Below are 25310 nucleotides of genomic sequence, written 5' to 3' on the forward strand. Positions count from 1 at the left end.
GTCTATTCTCTGTACATATTCCCTGGTAATAGTCAGCAAACTTTGGAGTTATATTTCCCAGAACAGTGAGGGTCTCCTTGAAGCAATACACCAATCACATTCTTCTCCAAAGAGGGGTCAGGTTACTCACAGGTGTTCCTAGCAACATGGGTGTCAAATGCTCACAGCATCATAAAAGGGTTTGCTATTAATGAGTGACCTTCCTCTTACTGGATATGTGTGTAAATTTTTGTCATTTCCCTAGGACCCCATAGGAGCATAGTGGATGGGTTAACAAACAAGCAAGAAGGGTTACCAAGTGAAGACTGGGCCACGTTGACATGACTAAAAATGAGCCACAGGAAGGCATCTAATTCTTGTTGTTTAAGAATTCCTTGGTATCCCAGATTAAACAATAAAGAATTTAGCGTTCTTTATTGTTTAATCTGGGATACCAAGGAATAGAATCCTACTTTTATTTTCTATACTGGATTTCCCATTTGTTCTCCCTTAGTATTTATTAATGTGCATTTTGGTGAACGAGAGGTCATCCCTATTGTTTTCTGGGAACCCAAGGAATGTGCTCTATATTTACACTCAAGATGAAGAGTGGAAGAACACTAGGAACCAGAGTAAGAGAAATTGAGTCCCAAGGGGGACAAGAAATTCTGGGGGACAGAACTGGAAAATGCTGTCTGACTTCTTACAGAGCACCTCTATCCTTAACCCTGCAGGGTTCTATGTTCTGCTCTAACTCAGGAGACCTGTTTTTTTTTCCCACATAGAATATGCAGTTCTGCAGTAGATCTTGCAGTCTCCACCTGAACAAGAAAACCTGAGTATCTGAAAGCTACAACCCCCAAACCATGTCAGTGAATTCAACCAATAGGTAAAAACTTCCTTCCAATTCCTCAAATGTGCCTACCACCCCTAAAGATCTGCCCATCACAGAGGGCAGTGGCAGCTGGCCTCTATCCTGCATCAGTAATCTTAATCCTGTGAGATAACTGGTGTGCACTTACTTGTATGTGCTGAGTCTGCCATGCTGCCCTGAGTTCTTCTGCCCCTGATAGGTTTCTGATATCCAAATGCCTCATGGTTTTCTGATGTCCACAGAAGCTGGCCTGGACTTGGGCATCCCCTTAGGCCTTGACCCCTACAATTCTATCTAAAATCACCTATTGGTTGCCCAAAACTCAGTCATCTCTCCCTAGTATAAAGTGATATCACAAACCCAACACAAACCCCAAATTCCAAGTCCTGTTAAGTAGGTGAAACCTGTTCATCTCTCACCACAACTCCTCCTCTGCTTCCCTCTTCCCCTTCTGTCCTTTCATCCTACCGAATGCTCAATGCCTTAATTTGACCCCTGGCTCCTGAGAGCTTGCCACTTTGATGCTCTATCTATAAAGTTTCCTATTCTAGATAAGCACCTTATGTTCAGAACTTGTCCTGAATCCCTTATCCCTTTCAAAATTTATGAGGCTGGTGTTCCTATCCTCCAGAATCCTGCCAAGAAACATACTGACAACCTATGTCCCAACAGCATTTCTTGATGATGGCTGAATGTGTCCCAGGAAGCAGTCTTCCAAAACAGTCCTACATATGGCGAGTTTCAGACCCTGTGACAGATCATGTGTGGCAAGATACTTTCAAACAGAGGCGCTTTTCATAAATTCTTAAATCATAACACTTTATTTTGGCTGTCTATTCAGTCATCTGTCTCCCTCCAATTCCTCGAATGCATCTACCATTCCTAAAGATCTGCACATCACATGCTCTCATCCCCAACCTCTGCTTTTGATCCAGTATTTCCACTGGTGGAAATGGATCCTAAGGAAATTTTTAAAAGAAAAAGAGTAAAAGTAATGTACATGAATGCAACCTAAGTACGTGTAAACAATCTAAACATCCAACAACAGAGGCCTGAGGGGAAATAATAAGACTATAAATTATGTATGACTGAGGGCAAGACCTAAAAGAAATGAAGACACATTTTAGTCATTGTTATATTAATGTAGTAGGCTTTATTAAAAGCTAGGAGTAGAACGTGTTAATCTCCAGATAGGTTATGCAATTTCACATGCTTAAGATTGAAGGGTAAGGCCCACTAGGCAAAAATACAATCCAGAAGAGAATTCCAATGAATTTAAAATAAAATCATGGTTTCAGCAAAGTGAATCTTCCACTAAGGAGCTCAGTCTAGTAGAGGAAAAAATATGTGTAAGTACATCACCTAAAGATAAAGCAAGGAGTGGTAAGAACCACAAGAGAGGCACCCATGAAGTGCTGTGGGAGTACAGGAGAGGGTAGAATGCTTTTTTTTTTTGCTTTTTTAAAAATTTTAACATCTTTATTGGAGTATAATTGCTTTACAATGGTGTGTTAGTTTCTGCTTTATAACAAAGTGAATCAGTTATACATATACATATGTTCCCATATCTTTGCCCTCTTGTGTCTCCCTCCCTCTCACCCTCCCTACCCCACCCCTCTAGGTGGTCACAAAGCACCGAGCTGATCTCCCTGTGCTATGCGGCTGCTTCCCACTAGCTATCTATTTTACGTTTGGTAGTGTATATATGTCCATGCCACTCTCTCACCTTGTCACAGCTTACCCTTCCCCCTCCCCATATCCTCATGGGGTGGAAGCTTCATGGAGGAGCAGGCACTTGAGTGAGGCCTTGAAGGAAGGTGGGACTTAAAAAGCATTTGAGGTAGAGGGATGTAGCCTGAGTAAAGGTGAGGAGGGGGAAAGTGTGGGCATGAGATGGGATAAAGGGATAGTTTAAGAGTATAGTTTGATAGTATTTCATCATCCGTCCATGGGAAATAATACTGATCATCCATTTTAGGGATAGAATGAAAAATGGAAAATAACTGACCAAGCCTGAATAAAATTAGATAACACTGGTTTTTATTTTGGGGTTTGATTTAAATCAATCAGTTTCTCTATTATTCTTAGTAATATTGCTTCTTTTGGGCTTTGATTTAAACCAATCATTTGCTGCACAATCTCTGTCCCATTTTGCACTTATCTCTCTTATGACACTTCTCACAGCAGTATATAATTTTTGTTTCCACATTGATATCCCCCAATAAACTTTGAGAGCTTTGCAAGAAGGACTGTGTATCATTCATCACTGAGTTCGCAGCATCAAGCAGAAGGCCTGGAATATATTAGCCTCACTGTGCACTTATTGGTTTGCTCCCTCTGGACTGAGAGTATGTTTTACTCATCTCTCTCTCCCTAGCACTTAGCACAGGCCTGGCATATAAGATGCAGAATGTTTGTTGAACTCAGATGAATTAGTCCCCTTCCTGTTCCCTTAGTCCTTGAGCCTCAGTTTCCCCATTTGTAAAATAAGGGTAGTAAGAGTATCTACTATCTCATTACGTTGTTGTGAAGATTAAGTAAGCACTTAGTGTAGCGTCTAACACAGAAAATGTTCAGTAAATATTAACTGCTATAACTATCATCATCATTATTTTCTGTTGTTGTTGATAAGGCTTCCAGACCTGCTCATGGGAACAGTTCCCTCAAACTGTGCCAGCCTTGGTCAGTGTTGTCCTTGGGTATGGGAAGCTATGCCTGTAGATTTTTCTCTCCCTTGTCTCATCACACTGCTTCTGCTGCGCTTAAATACTCTGTGTAGTGTAAAACTGTAGCTGACCTTGGAGGGCACGTCCACCAGACTAGAAGCTCCCTGAGGACAGGGCCATCTCATACTCATCTCTGGGCCCACATAGGGCCACATACAATACATGCGTGTTTAAAAAAATGAATGAGTGAAAGCTACTCACCTCCAGCTCTTCTTCCCTGACACTAGACTATATGAATACAAATGCCTATAATCCAGAGTTCCCTCTAACCAAGGGACAGGTCTCAGGGAGCCCTGTGTTGTCTACCTTTGTACTACCCCTCATAGCTCTAGCTAATTCCTTTTAGGTCTTTGGTAATTGGGAATGAATACATCTGCAAAGCTGCAAAACTATTACAGTCTGAATTATGTCTGAAATATGTCACATGTCTGAAAATAATTACTACCAAACTATCCATGTAAATAGCAACAGGTGAGTTATTTAATTCATACTTGCATTTCTACAGTGAAATCATGGGACCCCTGGAAACATGCTGAAATTTGACGTGGAGCTGATTTCTCATTCACACATTAAGAGGCATTGTCGAAAGTGTTTGGTTCAGTTTTTTTGAAAGTCTGGCACTATGTAAGAAAACTTCTAGTTGCTTTATCTCACGTAATCCTTAGAATTTCTCTGGTGGTCATCATTATCCCAATTTTAAAAGTGAGAAAACTAAGGCTCACGGAGGACATGTCATTTTCCCAAGATCACAGAGTCAACAAATGTTGGACTCAAATCAAATCTTTTACCCCTATATCAATAGGGCTTCTGAGTAGAGAACATTTCAATATTTTTGTAGGGCTCACTACATAGGTGACAAATCATTCCACATCTCCAAACCCCTTTCTATTGTTTTCTGCATCTATCTCTGCCCCCATGGAAGCATAATCTGAACTTAAACTTGCTAGCTAGTCTTCATGAAATTGCAAAAGAGACAAGAAAATCTTTCCGAGTGACATGGGTTATAGAGGAGTTTCTGGGGAGCCATGGAAGCTATAGAGGTGGGGTGGCAGAAGAGGTGCGGTAGGACAGTGGGAAGTAGGAGGCCTTTAATCATAAGCAACACATATGAAGGATCCTGTCTCTATTCTGAAGCTGAGCAGAGCTAAGGGACCTCAAGGACTGGATATCCACTTACTGATGGGCCCAGGGGGCCTTAGGCAAGATGCTAACCTCCTTTCCCCATTTAGGGTTTTGGACAAGATCTGAAGGTCATTCAGTTAGGACTTAGAGATAAGTAGTATGTTACATGCTGGTTTGGGTTGACTGTTTTGTTTTTTTTTAATTTCCTTTATTTTAATTAATTAATTAATTAATTAATTTTATTTATTTATTTTTTAAACATCTTTATTGGAGTATAATTGCTTTGCAATGGTGTGTTAGTTTCTGCTTTATAACATAGTGAATCAGCTACACATATACATATATCCCCATATCCCTTCCCTCTTGCGTCTCCCTCCCACCCTCCCGATCCCACCCCTCTAGTTGGTCACAAAGCGCCGAGCTGATCTCCCTGTGCTATGCAGCTGCTTCCCACTAGCTATCTATTTTACATTTGGTAGTATACATAAGTGCATGCCACTCTCTCACTTTGTCCCAGCTTACCCTTCCCCCTCCCTGTGTCCTCAAGTCCATTCTCTATGTCAGCATCTTTATTCCTGTCCTGCCCCTAGGTTCTTCAGAACCTTTTTTTTTTTTCTTTTTAGATTCCATATATATGTGTTAGCATACGGTATTTGTTTTTCTCCTTCAGACTTGCTTCACTCTGTATGACAGACTCTAGGTCTATCCACCTCACTATAAATAACTCAATTTCATTTCTTTTTATGGCTGAGTAATATTCCATTGTATATATGTGCCACATCTTCTTTATCTATTCATCTGTCGATGGACACTTATCTTGCTTCCATGTCCTGGCTATTGTAAATAGAGCTGCAATGAACATTGTGGTACATGACTCTTTTTGAATTATGGTTTTCTCAGGGTATATGCCCAGTAGTGGGATTGCTAGGTCGTATGGTAGTTCTATTTTTAGTTTTTTAAGGAACCTGGTTGGCTGGTTTTTAAAAGGATCAGAATTGAAGAGCGGGTGTGGATGTAGGGATATAAAGCCAATCTTGGGAGGCAGAATGAATGACGGTACATCACCAGTTTCATTTTATACACAGTGAAGTCACAGGCCATACCAAGGCATTATCCGATTTTTGAAACAAATGCCCCTCCCTCACAAATAATAAACAAAACAATAACACTACAACCAGACTACATTCCTCCAAGGGGTCCAAAGCACTAAGAATGTAGGAGACAGCACTCTAGATAAAATAAAGTCCAGCTTGGTTTTAAAAAATATCCATCCGGCTTCAGGAAAAGAAGCCTTAAAATTTTATTTACACAGGTGCTGGTTCAGGTTTCTATTGAATCTGGCCCCAACATACTTTCAAGACACGCCACTGGCTAGATGAGGGAAACCAATTGCTGAAGAATGTGGAAGATAATTTATGACCTCTCTTAGCTTTTCTCCTGGCCTGTGGCTATGGATCTGAATTTACCAGGGAGGTCAGACAAATCTTGTTGCAGACAAAGATACACAGAGAGCTCTGACACTTTAGAGTCCAAAGCCCAAAACTCAAGAGAGGCGGTGAACACATGCTTGCTGGGCTTTCTGGGGAATGTTACTCATAGTGCCCTGAGAGGCCAAGAGGAAAGAAGAAGAGATTGACCTTTGCTATGTTCTTATACAAATGCTACTGGCCCTTCGGATCACCAATTAAGTAACACTGAAGATAAGTGGTTGTTTGAGGACCTTACACCAAACCAACCCAAAGCCTTCTTTACCAGAGAACTACGATAAATACTATTTGCCATCTCTCCTTTCTGCTACCCAGGGGACACCATAAGTGTATGTGTGCCAATAAACAAGACTTCACTCCAGTAGAAGGAACCAAAACTTATTGGGCACTGGAGCTGTGTTACATATCATTTAGTTCTTACAATAACCTTGTGATCTATTGCTATCTTCACAGAGGCACAAAGAAGTTAAGTGACTTGCTCAAAGCTGCATATCTATTAAGTCTTGGAGTTAAGGATTGGGTTGTCTATTTTCCAAGGCTGATGCATATAAAGTGAACCACTGGCCAATAGAAACATCTGGAATATCTATAACATTTTAGAGATTTATTGTTAAAGATTTAGGTTTTTATAGATTTATTGCTAAAATATTCAAGATCATTTAGTTCAACACTTTTATTATTTAGATGGAGATTTGAAGTGAAAAGAAGGAATGAGACATGCCTAAGGCCACATAGTAAGTCAATGGCAGAACCAGAGCTCCATTTGGTGCTCTTGCACTGCATCTTATTCCACTACCTAGATAGCAGTGTGCTTCGAAAAAGTCCAGAGAGTAGAGTAGGACAGTGATGTACAGCTCAGCGTCGGGGTGGGGGGTGAAGGCATAAAAGGCTAACTGAAGGCTGGTCAAGGGAACTGCTGCATCTGATGAGGTTCCCCTCAACCACTTCTGGACTCCAAAATGTTCCTAAAACAAGCATCCAACTTTCACGCAGCCCTGTCTTTGGCCAGTCTGTTCCTGAAGTCCTGTCTTCCTACCTTTTGTACTTGGCAAACTATTATGCATCCCTTCAGACCTAAATCAACCCTTAACTCCTCTGGGAAGCTTTCTTAAACATTCCAGGTAAAATAACTCATTCTCTTATTCTGTCTGCTCAGTGGATTGTGTACTTACTTCTAGTACAGCACTTATCTTACTCTATTATGTTGGAAACTCTGTGTCATATTCACTCCACAGCCACTAACAAGTTATATGACTTTGGGCAAGTCACTTTAACTCTTCTGTGCCTCAGTTCCCTCATTTGCAAATAGGGCTAATGATAATACCTACATCATAGGGTTATTGTGAGGATGGAATGAGAAAACGTCTACAAAGCAACTAATACATACTGAGTGTTCAATGACTAGTTTTTGTTGTTATCTCTTATCCCAGTGCCTGGTATAGGTCTAGTGTACACAATACGTAAGAATTGACTGTTTGTTGAATAAATGGGTGTTATCTGGGGAAAGTGCCAGTCATCAAATAGCAATTTTAGATATCCCTGCAGTCAAGATAAAGGTTTATTATGCTGCCTTACATAATTCTTGGAGGTTCCAAGGCAACAATCTCTGAAGCTCTGCTGATCAGCTGTGAGGCTGGAGAACCCCTCAGACAAGAAACAAGAAATGGCTGGGAGACCCTCATTTCTGCCTTTTATATGTTCTATGAACCTGGAAAAGTCACTTCCTCTCTCTGGGCCTCAGTTTCCTTATCTATAAAATGGCTTGGTCAAATTTTTAGATTTCTGAGTTCTCTTCCTTCAAATTTTAACAGGTTAGCATTTAAAGATCCTGTGATTCCAAGTACTGCAAATCTTTTAAGTCTTTTCATTAAATAACTCATGGCTGAGTCAACTGCCTAGAAAGTGAAAGAACTTGTGAACATGGGACTATAGAAATGTGGTTATCTAACTTATGGACCTGTAAGAGGCCCACAGTCTCCAGGTCCCATATCCAAGTACCACAGTGAAATCATGGTCCGTCTACACTATAAGGTGAACCAGGAGAGGAAGGACAACTAAAAATTTAAACCCTGATAAGGGCTTCCCTGGTGGCACAGTGGTTGAGAGTCCGCCTGCCGATGCAGGGGACATGGGTTCGTGCCCCGGTCCGGGAAGATCCCACATGCCGCGGAGCGGCTGTGCCCGTGAGCCATGGCTGTTGAGCCTGCGCGTCCGGAGCCTGTGCTCCACAACGGGAGAGGCCACAACAGTGAGAGGCCCACATACCGCAAAAAATAAATAAATAAATAGATAAAACCCTGATAGAAGAGAAGATTTTGCCTCAATTTTTAGCTCTGTCCTGAAAGACAATATTTTCTGGTTTATGACATCAAAGAGGAGGGGAATGGAGTTCTCTTGCTCCTGGCCCCATGGAAAACATTCTGTGGCACACTTATCTGAGAAGGCTCAAAGCAAAGAGTCAAGGAACCATGATTCTACCATTTGTATCCATACACCCTGTCTCTGAGTTCTTCCCTTAGCTTGGTAGTGAGGAGTAAAATTCTCATGTGCATAGGTGTTAAATCATGCTTCCTGTTCTGTGGTTGTGTGATGAGAGTGAATTAAGAGCTACCAAGCCTGGTTTCATCAGAATCAGAACTTTCCCTCTGAAGAATAGGAGTTGGCAGAAGGACTATTACTCACATGTCCCTGGCCCTACCTAATGAAGGGTTTTAAGTATTTGGAGCTGTTTTAAGTATTTGGAGCTTTTTTAGGAAGAAAGCTCCCTGTGATATTGGTGCTACTCATTGGCTCCTTGGTTTCTCCCCACAGTACTTAAGTCTTTCGTAAATTCTTTAATTTCTGACTCTATTGTTCCTCTTCACTGTTGTCTTTCTTGTTTGCCTAGGCATTGCACTTTCTTTCTGCTTTAGGTTAGTATGCTTATATATTTGAGGGGTAGCTGTGTTGTAAGAGAGTGACTGCTAGCATTGGACCCAGAAGGCCTGGGTTTACATCCAGATAGTCCACTTACTACCTGTTGATTAACTGAGAAAACCTCAGTTTGCTTACATGGAAAATAAGGAGGATGACATCTTCCTCTGTTCTAGGTGGTTGGGACGTTCAATGGAAATCGGATATGATAGCTCTTCATCCACTGAAAAAATTTAAAAGTGTCCAGGGTTATGATCACTAAGTTCCTTTAGGCAGGCTCTGTATCTTGAGTATGTGAGCCTAGTATCTCATGTGTAGTAAGCACCCAGCAAATGTATACTGACTGAATGCATGAGTAGATTACCACCAGGCCTGTTCTTATGAAGTACTCAGTAAAATATTGGCACGAGTCTAGCCAGAAGCTGTGGTGATTTCAGTGGGATGTATCAGGAGTCACAACATGGGCTGGAAGCAAATGGACTGAGAATTCTAATCTCTTTGCTCCCTTTATAAAGAATCATTCACCTCCAAGTCCCAGTTTCCTTTTTTGGATAGGAGGAAGTTTCCTTTTCTGTGCTCTCTTCTGACAGGTAAAAAGATTACCTGCCTCCTTGGAATGCTGAGGGCAGTTACCTAGCCATGAAGAGAAGGAGCGTGAACACCTGAAAAATAGGTTCCAGAAGTATGCACACATGACTATTATAACTGAAGAGATTGTTTTTTGAAATAACGGCTTCTCCCAGAATTCAGTTATTATGAGGGACAGTGTGTTTCTTGCCATGGGACTAGACTAGAGATCAGAGAAGTAAGTAATAACTCCTACCTCTGAAGAAAAAGTGGGTCTAACACCCTTGCAAGAGCAACCAACTGCTAAAATCTACCACCCAGAGTTTCACAATTATCAAGAGATTCTGTGAGGGATTAAAAAAGCTTCTGGCTGCAGTATATGGACGGGCTTTAAAAATATAACACACTGGGGAATAATAAGGCAAGGTGGAGTGAGACAATGGACTCAGAAGATCTTACAAGTGACACAGAAATTTCATGTTAATCATTGTTTCATAAAATGCACATGCTATAAATAAGCAGCCACAGGGCACTATAGACGAGCAATGGCAAATTCTTGACATGGCTCCCAAATTGGGCTCTAATAAGAGACTTGGGTGGGCATCAACTGGAATGAGTTACAAAGCTAAATTACTTATTCTGCAAGCCTGTGGTCTAGTCTTGTGATGTGGAGGACCAGAATTAAGCAAGCAAATGTGTAAAGACAAAGAATCATGGGGAAATATATGGTAGATTCATAACTCAGCTGGCCACCTGGGCCTTACTTTCTATGAGACAGAGAGTTTTTCCATAACGCTTGGTACCAGAGAGTCCCCAAAGCCCTTCCTCTATACCATCTGGGGTATATGTGGTGTCCATCAAAACTCATTCATATATATTTTATAGTTATCCATATGGTTACAGTACAAAAGTCTAAAAAGAAAATGTGTAGAATATTTTCAACTTCTCCTCTGGGTATTGCAAGGGTCAGTGATCTACAAGATCATCAGAAAAAAAGTATCCTCTTGTAGCATTCCTAGATTTGTTTATTTTTCTCCTGTTTAGTGAAAAATGCTCAAGACCTAGATGCCACTAGACCAGGCATTCTAGGCAAGCAAGGGGAACAAACTTTGACTGGCCAACTCAGAAGAATGTTTAAAATTAGATAATCTAGAGAGTTGCTAAGATACCAGGAGACCAGAAAGAGCAAAATTTACTATGCAGATTTGTAAGCACAGGAGCAAGAGTCAACAAACTACAATTCACAAGCCAAATCCAATGTGCTGCTTGTCTTTGTGTGGCTCAAGAACTGAGAATGATTTTTACATTTTAAATGGTTGGAAAAAATAAAAAAATAGTATTTAAAAGCATGTGAAAATTAAATGAAATATAAATTTCAGTGCCCATAAAGTTTTACTGTAGTACAGTCATACCCATTAGTTTTGTCTAGGTTTGCTTTCATGCTACAAAGGCAGAGTTGAATAGTATAGTCAGAGACCATATAGGCCACAAAGTCTAAAATATTTACTATCTGGCCCTTTATAGAAAAAAGTTTGCTGGCCCCTAATCTAAAGTCTGGCTATGTTATTTAAGAAAACCAGAGACAGAGAAAAGATAATAGGAGCTTTGTGAAAAAATCTCTAGGACTCGTGCAATCAGGATCAGTCAACTTCTTGGCCAAAGGTACCTGATTAAGGCTCTGTTGAAGTTGCAAGTAGATCCTCCTAGCAGAGTTAACTTGCCCCTGGGAAATGTTCCTCTGAAAGTCAGGGAGTGAAGGGGACACTGATATGCACCAAAAACTCTCTGCAAGACTCCAAACAAGAAGTAACATTCAATTCCACATGAGTTGAGGTGGGAAAGAGTAGATTTAAAGGACAGAAAGAGTTCAATGAGGGTTCACTTACATTTCTTCCCTCACAAAAACCTGGGGCAAGAGAAAGAATCAAAGCCATACTTATATAAAATTTGCCAAGGATACTAAATTGGGACATATTGTAAACATCAGTGAGGATGGTGTAATTCTTTGAGTTCAGAATGTAAACTACAGTTTCAATTTTATGATGTGTACCAAACAGTGCTTCATGTGTACAAAACAAATGGATGTACAATCTCCAATGTTTTACTAGAAAATGTCTGAAAAATAGTAAATTCTTGAGCACATAATGCACATGATGAATTAATTAACCCTCTTTGAAACATGATGAGGTAGAGATGAGGATTCATATCCTGATTTTCCAGATGAGAAAATGGAAAAGAAAGGAAGTTATCCAGCCATGGTCATAATGCCGGGAGAAGAGGGAATCTCAGTCCTGACTTTTAACCCAGCCCATCCACAGTGCACTCTCTCAGCTGGCTCTATCCCCCTCTGAAGATTGATTTTTTTAAGAGAATGGGAGCTAGGATTCACCATCTTCTAGGAAGGCAACACCAAACATGCATACAGGTATAAATGCATGTGTGTTTGCTGAAATAACAGTGATGGTGTTTGGAACTTGTAGAATTGTCACAAAAAGTCTAAGCTGAAAAGGCATTTTAAAAGTATCTAGTTTAACTCCCTTATTTTACAGACAGGGAAAACTGAGGTCCAAAGGGGGAAAATTTCTTATCCAATGTCACACAACTAAACCCCCTCTGAGCCCCTACCCTGCTCATGGATATCACCTTCCTTTGACTTCCTGGTCTTTTTGATAGCATCTAACATGCCTTCCCCTTTTACCTCCCCACTCATCTCACCCACCCACCACTAACTGATTCTCTACATGCCTGTTTCAAACCCACAGACCATCCACTCAAATGCGCTTACACACACACACACATACACAAACACATTATTTCACTAAGTTTCCATCAAGCAGATTTTAGTGGTTTTTACCCCCTTGACCTATTACCATTATTTTTTAATCTCAAAATATTCAGATCCTTCCCTGACTAGCCTCACCATCACCCCGAACTCCCAGCATTACTGACAACGAGAAAATGTGGGGCTCTCTTCTCTTCTTCCTCCTCAACAGGAAAACCTGGCTAGAATACAATCGACTCTGTGCTGAGCCTTGCACCAATGACAGCATTAAAGCTTCATGGTTTATGAACTATCAAAGCTAGAAATGGATTTCTGTCTGACATGCCAGGCTTTTAAGTCTTGTACCTGTGCCCAGTCCAGAGATTTCTGAAACCATGAATAAAGTGGTAATCAACACTCTGAATACTCCATCTGAGCTTACTGACAATGACAGACAAATGAGGAAGAAAAGATTTGTGCTCCCATTCCCTCCAAGACAGGTGGAATTCCAAGTTTCAACAAGGCAGATTCACAATCACCTTCAGAAAGGCCATTTGGGCAATAAAGACGCATTGTAAAAAAAAAAAATCAATAAATGTTCTCTGCAGGTAATAAGACAGCCCCTTGCCTTCAAATAGAGATAATAATGGCAGTAAACTCCAGCCACCAAGCTTTACAGATGGGAGGTGAAAGAACACACCAATAATTTTTTTGCTTTGTTTCATGTTTTTTCTTAAACCACATTGTCCTTTCCCTCAAAGGGCTCAGGACTGGAACCTGGGGTTCACATTCCAAAGGAACCAATGGGCTCCATAGTTTTGCAATGAATCCACTGGAGATTTTAATATTTCAAGCAGTTAAGAGCATTTGGCTCCATGAGTTCATAGAGTCTCATTTTCTCAAATAAAATATCACCAAGTTTCCCTAACAAGTGATTCTAGGGACTGAAGAATTTTGAGACCTTGCTGGATTTCCAAGTGCTCAGTAATATGAGTGATTACCCCTCCCCCCAGCTTCCTTGTTCTCAAATAGTCCAAGATCCACATAATAGCAGAGCTCCTCCCAGGCAGCCCTGCCAGCTGCCCTTCTGCCTGCCTCCTTCCTTCAGCCCTAACTTCCTCAGAAAGCTCCCATGTGGAATAGTTATGACAGAAGAATCTTCCCTTTCGCAATATGGTTGATCATTCCCACTGTTTTCCAAAAGCAACAATATCATGACCCAGATTTGTAAAACCCAAAGGCAGCATCAAATACAATCTAATCTATCTGACTATTGAATTTGCTTTTTGCTTGCTTTCTTGAACTCTTTTCCCATATAATATGGCTGCTATTACTGTGGTGCCTGGGCTTACTGACACATTAGCTCTAGATGGGTGCTGTGGTTCATTCTCTGCTCTATAGATAGGGCCTACCTGATGACAGGGTATGGGGAAGAGACAGGTTCTCACTGGAGAAGGCGGGGTGATCTGAAGTGTTTGGAGCTACTCCTCATTTCCTTTTCTGACAGCCATTCTTTTGTGAGTACTCTTAAGAAAGGAAGACACTGCTCTCTGTCTCTTTCCAAACTGCCTACGCCTAGGCACTGGTGCCCTGGACTTCATACTGTCCAGTGTAAGCAGTAGTAATGCGCCACTCAAGGCTATGGGTGGAACATGCAGCATATTTTCATTAATACTAAATGCTAGCTGTCTCCTTGTTGCCTGGGGGACTGGAAGAAAACAAAATAGCTTTCCATTTCATAGGTATTCCTGCCATCTGGCTAAAATGGTGAAAAGGTAATCATCATTCCAATTGGCTATCAATAGGGAGGCCAGTTAAAGGGCACACACTTTCTACCTTTTCTCTAGATGCCAAGAACTCTATGGTGCTTCTGCTGTCCTCTGGTGGGTGTCATCATATTCCTGCTGAAAGGTGTGGCCTATATACCTGCCACTTTCAAGACTGTCCTCAGGGATTGTAGCCTTTATATAAGGAAAAGCTGTCTGTTTTGATTCTGACTTGGAACTCAAAACTTCTAGGCCAGTGAGAAGGAAGAAAAAGGTCTTGGCAGGACGTACTTCCTTTGTGGAAAATGGAGGCAGGAGTAAATAGTGGTGTTTAGCAACTGGGTCTGCTCCCAGAGCAGAGCATCTCTGTCTAGAAACTGTTCATCAGTGTCCCTTTGAGAAGAAAGCCCTTAGTACAGGATGTGGAATGAAGTGGATGGGTAGGAGGCTTAAGCCCAGGGATATTGGGAAGGAAGGAGGCACTAGTATATATAGGAGGTATGGAAGTGTGAGTTCCCCCTGTAAGATGCAGCCTGAGCACCTCTGGGGGCTAAGCAGACATTAATTGTTTTAAGTTAAATAATATTAAGGAGCCAGGGTTTGAGCCCACTTAGCCAAATATAAGATGCAACTTAGCTTATGGTTCTGGACCAATGGACAGGGCCTGAGGACAACTCTCTGGAGAGAATAAAAATGTTTCATCACTTTGGGTCCTTATCTACCTAGGAGCTATTAATGCAAGGAGGCCCCAAGGATGCAGCAGCAGGAGGGAGCAGGTGCATAGACTGATGGTCTGCTGAACAGTGAGAACACTTCCTTTCTGGGGCCGAGGCCAGAAAGCCTTCACGAAGGAACAGTTTTGTATTCACCACAGAGAACAGGCTGGGGATTCGGTTGGGGTTTCTCCACTTCTAACCTCTCTAATAAGGACAATTTTTTCCCTCACTAGGCAGGAGAATGGAACACAAGCAAGGAGGAAATTAAATCTTTTCAAATCATTAATTTTTCTTTCGTTCCTAGGACCCACCAAGCTCCAAGCACCAGCTGGGACCACCTTCATTGCCTACATTGCCTATACTACCAAGGCTGCCAAAGCCAGGGGACCAGCAAGTATGAAAACTGACTTTTTTTTAAGGCTCTTAGGTTCTTTGAACCAGCCCTGCCAGTTACCTTGTCTCAGAGATGATAAAATCCTGGTTCCTGATAGACTGGTGTCTCTTTTTAGAAGATAAAGGAGAAAGGGAAACAGAAGTTAGTGTCCAAGACCCTTTACCTTCAGCGGCTCTTTTAAAGAAGACTTTGCAGCTTCCACAAGTGAGAGCTCCATAGTGACAGCCAGAAGCTTCATCCCCACAAATTAGGCAGGTCTTCTGGGGTGGAAAGTAATAGTCGATGGGCAGAACATGGTCCTTGGTAGTCTCCAAACTGAAAAGACCCAAGAGGAACAATGCAACACATGTCAGTACTTGACAGAAACAGGAGGGTAGAAGTCTGAAGTCTTCAGCAGTAAAGTGCACGTGTGAAATATTATTTATTGCTTAACTGAGTCAGGGCGAAGCTGAATTTTCCTTGGACTTCTCCTAGGGATTATGTATGTAGGGTTTCCTGTCATGTGGACAGAGCCCTTTTGAATCCTGTGAAAGGATGTGAGAAGTTCTCTGGAATCAGCCAATCTCATGGGCTATGTCTACATGAGGGAAGGATGAAGGCAGAAACCTGAGGTTAAGGTCTTTAACTTAAGTTGGTGGTCAGGAAACAATTTCAGAGTAACTAAACGGTATGTACTCAGCCCTAAGACCTTACCTTATCCAAAGGGAGACCTATGGCAAAACCAGACTAAGCATCAAAGCACTTTGATGTGCTTTGCTCTAGTTCTCTGAGCCTCACTCTCATCTGTAAGTAGGAATAATTATCACCCATCTTACCGAGCTACTTGTGTGAGTGGAGGTATGAATTAAACAAAAGTATAAAAAGCTCTTGAAATGAATACAGAAGTGAGGGATCATGATTAGTATTATCATACCAGTCTTCTTTGGTCTTTTTTCCATTCCCTCACTTTCTTTAGGAGTCTATCTAAATCACATGTAAATCCCCCACCCACATTCTGTAACATAAAGTAGCAGAATCCCTATGCCAGATTTTATTGTGAAATGATGCACAATGATGCTGGAAACCTTTCAGGCAACCATCTCAACACTTAGCCATTAGAATACTCAGGTTCCTTGGGCTAGGATGGAGCTTCATAGGTCACCTAGTTTAACTGCCTATCTCCAAGAGGATCTGTGTCTGTGTTCTTCCAAGTGGACTGAAGGAGAGGGCCAGAAAGCCAATCCTAAAACCTTAATGGAAAGGTAGCTCTTAGTCTCCCATGGTAATTAATTCAAGTTTAAACAAATGGAACATGGTTCGTACTACCCAAAGGTCAACTTTTTTCTCTTCTATGTCCTATGTCTAATCATTAAACAAAACGTAATTAACTTCTTGGGTAAATCTGCCACAGATAGGTGACAACTGCATATTCTCTCATCCACAGGAATGCAGCCACCATTTTTATGAATACTTCTTTCTTACTAAGCAAAGAAGGAAGGAAAATAAGCCTGTTCACTGTGTTGGGTGATTTCAACTCCTCAAAACAATTCTGTGAGACATTTTTTTCTCATTATTATATCAGATGAAGAAAGTCAGACTCAGAGAAGAAAAGCTCAAAACTATTTGACCTAAGCCCAGGACTCTCTAACTCCAAATCTAACACAATTTCCATTATCCTATTGTCTTCTCAGTACTCACCTTCACTTTCTACCCATGACTCTTTGGTTATCATACCCAGCACAGTCATCAGAATCCCAAAAGAGAATGAAAGGTTATCCTCCTCTCAATGCTCAGTGAGCAGCCCTGGCAGGGCAAGAGCAAAGAAGGCTTTCACTCAGGCTACACTTGACAAGCACTTTATCTCTAAGACACAAATATTAGCTTTTATTCACATCCCAAGTACAACAGAAAGCACTCAGAAAGTTCTGCTCATATGCAAACCCAGCAGCTGATTATGGCGGCCTATCTCTTCTCCCCATAATCCTTCCCTTTCCTACCTTAACTGGAAAGCCAGCAGGAGTCTGTCCACCAGTCCAAGACTAGGAGGGCCACAAGTTCCACAGGAAAAGAGCTCACTTTCCATAAAAAAATGGGAGAAAAGCTAAAAATGTCATTCCTTTGGCTAAAAATGTCATTTCCTTGGGTAAAAATTGTGCCCCCATCCTCATTCATGAAACAAGGAGAAGACACAGAGGGTTTTTGCTGTTGTTTCTTTGTTTGTTTTAAAGTGTCTTAATCTTCTTCTTACATTTTATGACTTCTGTAACTAATACAGTTAAAATCTAAAGGACATGTATTAAGGCACTTTATGTGCCAAGCTATTTCATATATATCATCTCATTTAATATTTATAACAACCCTTCCAGGTAGTTCTGTATCATCCCTATATTGTAGGAGAGGAAGCTGATGCTCAGGAAAATTAAGTAAACTTGTTCAAGATCACTCCTATAGTAAGTGGAAATGCCAGGTTACCATCTGAGGTAAGTCTGACTACAAAGTGTGGATTTGTAACCAATGGCTAACCATATTATGAGACTGAAGGTCTAGATTAGATAAGTTGATTCAACTCAACTCCTAGCACCTGGCCCTATGGACCAGGTACAGGGATAAGTGCTGGGGATATAGTGATGATCAAGATATTATCCTTGCCTCTAAGCAACTTGCTATTTAGTAGAGAAGAAAGACAGGAAGCAAAGAACTGTAAAATAACATAGTAGATGATATAATAAAGTAGAGTGCATATTGCTACAAATGAGAAAGTACCTCAAAGATAGAAATGCATTTTGAAAGGTATAAAGGTATATATGTGTATATATGAATGAAATGATGATGGTAATGACAGTAATTATTATTATATGATTGAAGAGTAAATATTAGATAAACAAAATGAGAACCTGCATAAAGTAAATAAGTGGTCTTTTTGGAAAGATCCTTTAAAAATAGAAATTTTCATCCATACTAAAATTTAAAATACAACACAAATTATTTAAAAGAATCTAATTAATCAAATTTATAATCAATACTTAAAGACTGAAGAAAGTTATCATTTTATTTATTAGATATGAGTTTAATAAAATACACCTCACACAAAAATAGCTATAAAGGAGGTGGAAGAGTAGGAGAAATAATGAAGGCAAGTTTAGAATTTGAATTTTTCCTAATTACAACCCACTTTGGCTAGAGGCCTGAGATATGTCCTGACCTTACCAGGCCAGTCTCTGCCTACCTCCTCACTCCTCTCCCTGGCAAAATGATTTGGACAGGATTCCCACTGACCGTGGCCTAGTGTGAACAAAGGGCTCATTGCAGTGACTCATGGACTGATTGATCTTCTAGCACTGGAAATGAGAATTACAACTGCAGTCCCTCTCCCAGGTTTGTATTTTAGAGAAACTTGTGCACATTTGTACCAGGAAGCATATGCAGAAATGGACATACCAGCTTTGTTTATAGAAGCAGAAATGATAAACATCCACTGAGAGGAGAAAGGATAAATAAATTATATCATACTCATTCAATAAAGTACAATTCAGCAATGACAAGGAACAGAATATATCTAAAAATAGGCGAATCTCACAAGCTAATGTTGCATAAAAGACAATTCATAATAGCATACATACAATATGATTCCATTACATAGAGTTTGAAAAGAAGCAAAAGTAAACAATATGTAATTTGGGAATATATATATGAAAAGACATAAAAATGCCAGGGAGTGATAAACCCCAAATATAGGACAGTGGTTATCCCTGAGGGGAGGCTGTGGGGTAATGATATAAGGAAGGAAGATACAAACTGATTTATGCATTAATTTAAAAATATTTATTAAGCACCTGCTACATATCTGGCACCATTCTAGGTCCTGGGGTTAGTTAAACTAGTGAACAAAAAATAGTGTTAATGTTCTCATTCCTTAATCAGGGCTCATGAGTGTTTGTTTTATTATTATGCTGTATAAGTAACTTGCATGTTACATGTATTTTGTATGGCTATAACAGGACACAATAAAAAAATTAAAAGAAAAACCTCAGGAGTTTCTAACATCTCCCTACATAAAATTCTAACTGCAATCACAGCAGAAGTTTGCTCTGAGAATAAGTAAATGCAGAATTTGAATGCAACATTGTGTTTTTTACCACCTCCCCTGTGTTATGTGCTCACTTATTATCCCAGTGCTGGGCATTCAGTTTTATGAAGTCTGAAGCAAAAGCCCTGCCACATAGCATGGAAGTTTTCCAAACAAGAACATGACTTGCTATTCTCCAATGGTTTCACAATTAATTAAATGAAAGTGGTTTACTAGAAGCTATAGGCTTACAAACACCAGCTCAACCATGAGGAAGTTGGGTTCAGAAACCCTTGGCACCCAGCTGTAATCTCAGTCTCTCTCTCTCTCTCTCCCCTGATCTCTCTCTGTCTCCCTCTCTTTCTCTGTCTTTCTTTCTCTGTTTCTCTGTCTCTCATACTTGAGGATACTTTAGATCCCTTAAGGGGTCTGGCTAATTTAAGCAAGTCCCTCAGTAATTGTGGAACCAGGATGAAATGTAAAAGTCACAGACCAGTTTTCCTTGTTTGGGAGAGAATGTAAACTCAGCAGGGCTTTTGAGCCAGCCAGACCTGGGTTAATATCTTGCCTCCACCACTGAACCTTGGGCCCAGTAATTAGGCTCTCTGAGATCAGCTTGCCTCATCTGGAGAGTGGGGATATTTTCTACCCTTGAGAGCTTTTGTGAGAACTACATTGAATAACAAATGTTAAGCCCTTCCCTCTATACTGCCACATGGTAGCTGCATTATAAGTCTAGGATGTTATTACCTTTTGTCTTACCATAAAAAAGGGAAATGTCTTATAGTCTTAAAATAAAAAAGACCATCCTTCTTGGCTATACAGTATTCTTAGGGAAAGGTAAATATAGGTGGAGAGAGAAGGAAAAAAGGCTAGATGTGTAAAAGTATAACATTTTTGTACATACCTCTGTACTTTTCAAACAAGAAGGGATTTAGGAAACCACCAAACATCTTTACAGAGCATCATATTTTTCCTGATGTTGAGTAATTAAAAATATTTTTATTAATCACATTGTGGAATATAATGAAGACTTTAAATGAATTTTTAAGATAAAAATCAAAGAGTTCAAAGTTATTTTCTCCTTATAGATCACTTGTGCCTACTTCTTTGGGGGTATAAAGGGTATTTCAGTAGAAAAATTGGCAAAGTAATGACATAAGACTTGTAGCTATGTTTCCCCTGACAGCCTGAGATTCTAAATTTGATAACTGTCTGTCCAAGAAGACAATCATGTTTTCTTTTAAAAGTATTACCCGAGCTTATGTCATATCTCTCCAATTCTCTTTAATGATGCCCTTTGTTGAAGTGGGAAGGTATACAGGTACAACATCTGGTTTTCATGGTCATCTCTGCCACTTTCTAACAGAATGACCTTGAACAAGTCATTTTGCTTAAATTTCTTCACATGCAAAGTGCATAAAGAAATATAGAACTCATAAGATGCCATGAAGATTCAGTGAGATTCTGGAGGTAAAGCAGCTCACACCATTGCTGAGAAGTAAGTTGGGATTTTGAGAGAGATGGCCTTGAATCCATGGAAAGTATTACCATCTTAACAATACTAAATCTTTTCACATCAGGACTCAACTCCACACACCAGCTAGTCAGCACCAGCACCAGACCCTTGGGGTCACAGAGGCAGCTGCACGAGGGCCCAGCCCTCCACATCCACAGACCAGCACCAGCCCTGGGACCCAACAGGATCTGAAGCCAGCTATACCAGGGCCAAGCCCCACCCACCAGGGGGCTGGCATCAGCCCCAGGAACCCTTGAGCCACACAGCCAGCTGAGTCAGGACACAGCCCCACCCACCATCAAGCCACTGCACAAGGGAGGGCCTGGCAGCCAGCCAGGCTGGGAACCAACCCCACCTACCAGCATTCCTACAGTAGTCAGCCCTGCCACAAAAGAAGGGCACATGCATGCACAAGGGGGCACCTTCAGAGCATATATCTCTGGTGAACAGAGGGCAGTGTGCTGCTGGGCCTCATAGAACACCCTCTATATAACGTCACTTCTCCAAGAGTGTGAAATGTAACTGATCTGCCTAATAAGTAGAAATAAAAACAGAAAATAGGCAAAATGAGGAGACAGAGGACTATATTCCAAACAAAGGAACAGGACAATACCTCAGAAAATGAAGTAAATGAAATGGAGATGTGCAATATATCCAATAAAGAGTTCAAGTTAATGATCATAAGGGTGCTCAATGAACTTGGGAGAAGAGTGGATGAACAGAATTTTAACAAGGAGATAGAAAGTATAAGAACCAAACAGAGCTGAAGAATACAATAATTGAAATAAATAATACACTAGAAGGAATCAACCATAGATAAGGTGATACAGAGGAATGGATCAGCAAACTGGAATACAGAGTAGTGGAAATCACCCAGGCTGAAGAGAAAAAAATAATTTAAATGAGAACAATTTAAGAGACATATGGGACAACATCAAGTGTACTACCATTCACATTATAGGGATCCCAGAAGGAGAAGACAGAGGGAAAGGGGCAGATAACTTATTTGAAGAAATAATACCTGAAAACTTCCCTAACTAGGGAAAAGAAACATACATCAAGGTCCAGAAAGCACAAAGAGTCCCAAACAAGATGAACCCAAAAAGGTCTACACCAAGACAGACAAATAAAATGGCAATAGTTAAAGAGAATCTTAAAAGCAGCAAGAGAAATAAGCAATTAGAAAGACTAACAAGACTATCAGCTCACTTTTCAGCAGGAAATTTGCAGGGCAGAAGGGAATGGCAAGATATATTAAAAGTGATGAAAGGAAAAAACATACAACAAAGAATATTATCCCCAACAAGGTTATCATTCAGATTTAAAGGAGAGATAAAAAGTTTCACTAAAAAAAAGAAGTGAAAAGAGTTTACTACCACTAAATCCACACTGCAAGAAAAGACCATTACTAGAAATATGAAAAGTATGTGATAAAAGATTTCATTGGTAAAGGCAAAGATACAGTGAAGGTAATAGATTAACCACATATAAAACTGGTATCAAGGTTAAAAGACAAAAGTAGTAAAATCATCTATATCTATCCACTATAGGTAGTTAAAGAATACACAAAACAAAAAGATGTAAAATATGATATCAAAAACATCAAATGTTTGGGGGGGTGATAAAAATGTAGGGTTGTTAGAATGCATTCAAACTTAAGAGATGATCAACATCAAATCGTTATCATTTTATATATATATATATATATATATATATATATATATAACATAAGGTACACATGCAAAAAAGAGAAATTCAAACATAACACTAAAGAAAGTCATCAAATCAAAAAGGATGAGAGGGGCTTCCCTGGTGGCGCAGTGGTTGAGAGTCTGCCTGCCAATGCAGGGGACACGGGTTCGTGCCCTGGTCTGGGAAGATCCCACATGCCGCGGAGCAGCTGGGCCCGTGAGCCATGGCCGCTGAGTCTGCGCGTCCGGAGCCTGTGCTCCGCATTGGGAGAGGCCACAGCAGTGAGAGGCCCACACACCGCAAAAAAAAAAAAAAAGGGAAGAGAGAGGAAGAAGAAGAAAAAAAGTGCAAAAACCACCAAAAAACAATTAACTAAAGGGCAATGAGTAAATAATTACTTTAAATGTAAATGGATTACATGCTCCAGTCAAAAGATATAGAGAGAATGAATGCATTAAAAAAAATAAGACCCATATATATGCTGCCTACAGTAGACTCACTTCAGATTGAAAGACACACACAGACTGGAAGTGAAGGGACAGAAAAAGGTATTCCATGCAAATGAAATGAAAAGAAAGCTAAAGTACCAATACTTATATCAAACAAAATAGATATTAAAAAAATATAACGAGAGATGACTAAGAACATTAAATAATGATAAAGGGATTAATTGAACAATAAAATATAACAATAGTAAATATATATGCACCCAATATAAGAGCACCTAAATACATAAAGCAAATATTAACAAACATAAAGGGAAAACTGATAGTCACACAATAATAGTAGAGGGCTTTGACACCCCATGTATATCAATGAAAATATCATCCAGACAGAAAATCAGTAAGGAAACACAGGCCTGAAAATACACATTAGATAAGATGGACTTAATAGATCTATATAGAACATTTCATCCAAAAGCAGTAGAATACACTTTCTTTTTAAGGGCACATGGAACATTCTCCAGGATAGATCACATGCTAGGCCAGAAAACAAGCTCAATAAATTACGAAGACTGAAATCATATCAAGAATCTTTTCTGACCACAACAGAATGAGGCTAGAAATCAACAAGAAAAAAAAAAAACACTGGAAAAAACACAAACACATGGAGGCTAAAAATATGCTGCTAAACAAACAAAGGGTCACTGAAGAAATCAAAGAGGAGATAAAAAATACCTGAAGAAAGATGAAAACACAATGATCCAAGATCAACAGGATGCAGCAAAAGCATTTTGTAGAGGAATTTTTATAGTGATAGAGATAGAAGCCTACCTCACAAAAACAAGAAAAATATCAAATAAACAACCAAAACTTATACCTAAAAGTCCTAGAAAAGGAAGAACAAACAAAACCCAAAATTAATAGAAGGAAATAAATAATAAAGAACAGAACAGAAATAAATAAAATAGAGATAAAAAGACAATAGAAAATATCAATGAAATAAAGAAATGGCTCTTTGAAAAGATAAATAAATTTGATAAACCTTTAGCCAGACTCATCAAAAAAGAAGTAGAGAGGACTCACATAAATAAAATCAGAAGTGAAAGGAAAGATACAACTGATACAACAGAAATACAAAGCATAATAAAAGATTACTATGTATACTTATACAAAAATAAAATGGACAACCTAGAAAAAATGGATAGGTTCCTAGAAACATATAATCTCCCAAGACTGAATAATGAAGAAATAGAAAATATGAAGAGATCAATTAACAATAATAAAGTTGAATCAGTAATACAAAAATCCTAACAAAGAAAACTCCAGGACCAGACGGCTTCACAGGTTAATTCTTCAAAACAGTTGAAGAAGATTTAACATCTATCCTTCTGAAACTATTCAAAAAAAAAAAAATGAGGGGCAAGGAATGCTTCCAAACTCATCATATGAGGCCAGCATCACCTGGATACCAAAACCATACAAAGATATCACAAAAGAAGAAAATTACCTGCCAATATCATTGATGAACATAAATGGAAGAATACTCGATAATATATTAGCAAACAAAATTCAACAATACATCAAAAGGATCATACACAATAATTAAGTGAGGGAATTCCCTCCCTGGTGGTCCAGTGGTTAGGAATCCATGCTCTCACTCACGAGGGCTCGGGTTCGATCCCTGGTCAGGGAACCAAAATCCCACAAGCTGTGTGGCATGGCCAAAAAAAAAAAAGATCAAGTGAGATTTATCCCAGGATACAGGATGGTTTGATATCTGCAAATCAATCATTGTGATACACCACTTCAGAAACTGAAGGAAAAAAATCATATGCTACTCTCAATAGATGTAGAGAGAGCATTTGACCAAATTCAACAACAATTTATGATTAAAAAAGTGGATCTAGAGGGAACATACCTCAACATAATAAAGGCCATATATGACAAACCTACAGCCAACATAATACTCAATGGTGAAAAGCTAAAATCTTTTCCTCTAAGATTAGGGACAAAACAAGGATGCCCACTCTTTCCTCTTTTATTCAACATAGTACTGGAATCCTAGCCACTGCAGTCAGGTAAGAAAAATGGGTAAAAATACTCCAAGTTGGAAAAGCAAGAAATAAAGCAGTCAGTGTTTGCAGATAACATGACACTATATATAAAAAGTCCTAAAGATGCTACACACACACACAGAGCACTTAGAATTAACACTGAATTCAGTAAAGTGGCAGGATAAAAAATTAAGATACAGAAATCTGTTGTATTTCCATAAGCTAATAACAAACTATCTGAAAGAGAAATAA

General features: G+C 39.7%; 1 protein-coding gene across 3 annotated transcripts in view; it reads right to left on the reverse strand.

Moving 5' to 3' along the window:
- AR (androgen receptor) overlaps positions 1 to 25310 on the reverse strand; it is a 163219-nt gene that overhangs the window by 56931 nt on the left and 80978 nt on the right. For 2 of the 3 annotated variants that reach the window (XM_022561052.3, XM_089904451.1), the window contains exon 2: positions 15469 to 15620. The exons of the other annotated variant lie outside the window; for it this stretch is intronic. In XM_022561052.3, coding sequence (XP_022416760.1) covers positions 15469 to 15620 — 152 coding nt within the window. The remainder of the gene's footprint in view (positions 1 to 15468; positions 15621 to 25310) is intronic. 3 annotated transcript variants of the gene reach the window in all.

Source organism: Delphinapterus leucas, chromosome X (genome assembly GCF_059928025.1).
Source record: "Delphinapterus leucas isolate spDelLeu-1000000601 "Yukka" chromosome X, BTC_Dleu_Yukka2, whole genome shotgun sequence".
Classification (NCBI taxonomy): domain Eukaryota; kingdom Metazoa; phylum Chordata; class Mammalia; order Artiodactyla; family Monodontidae; genus Delphinapterus; species Delphinapterus leucas.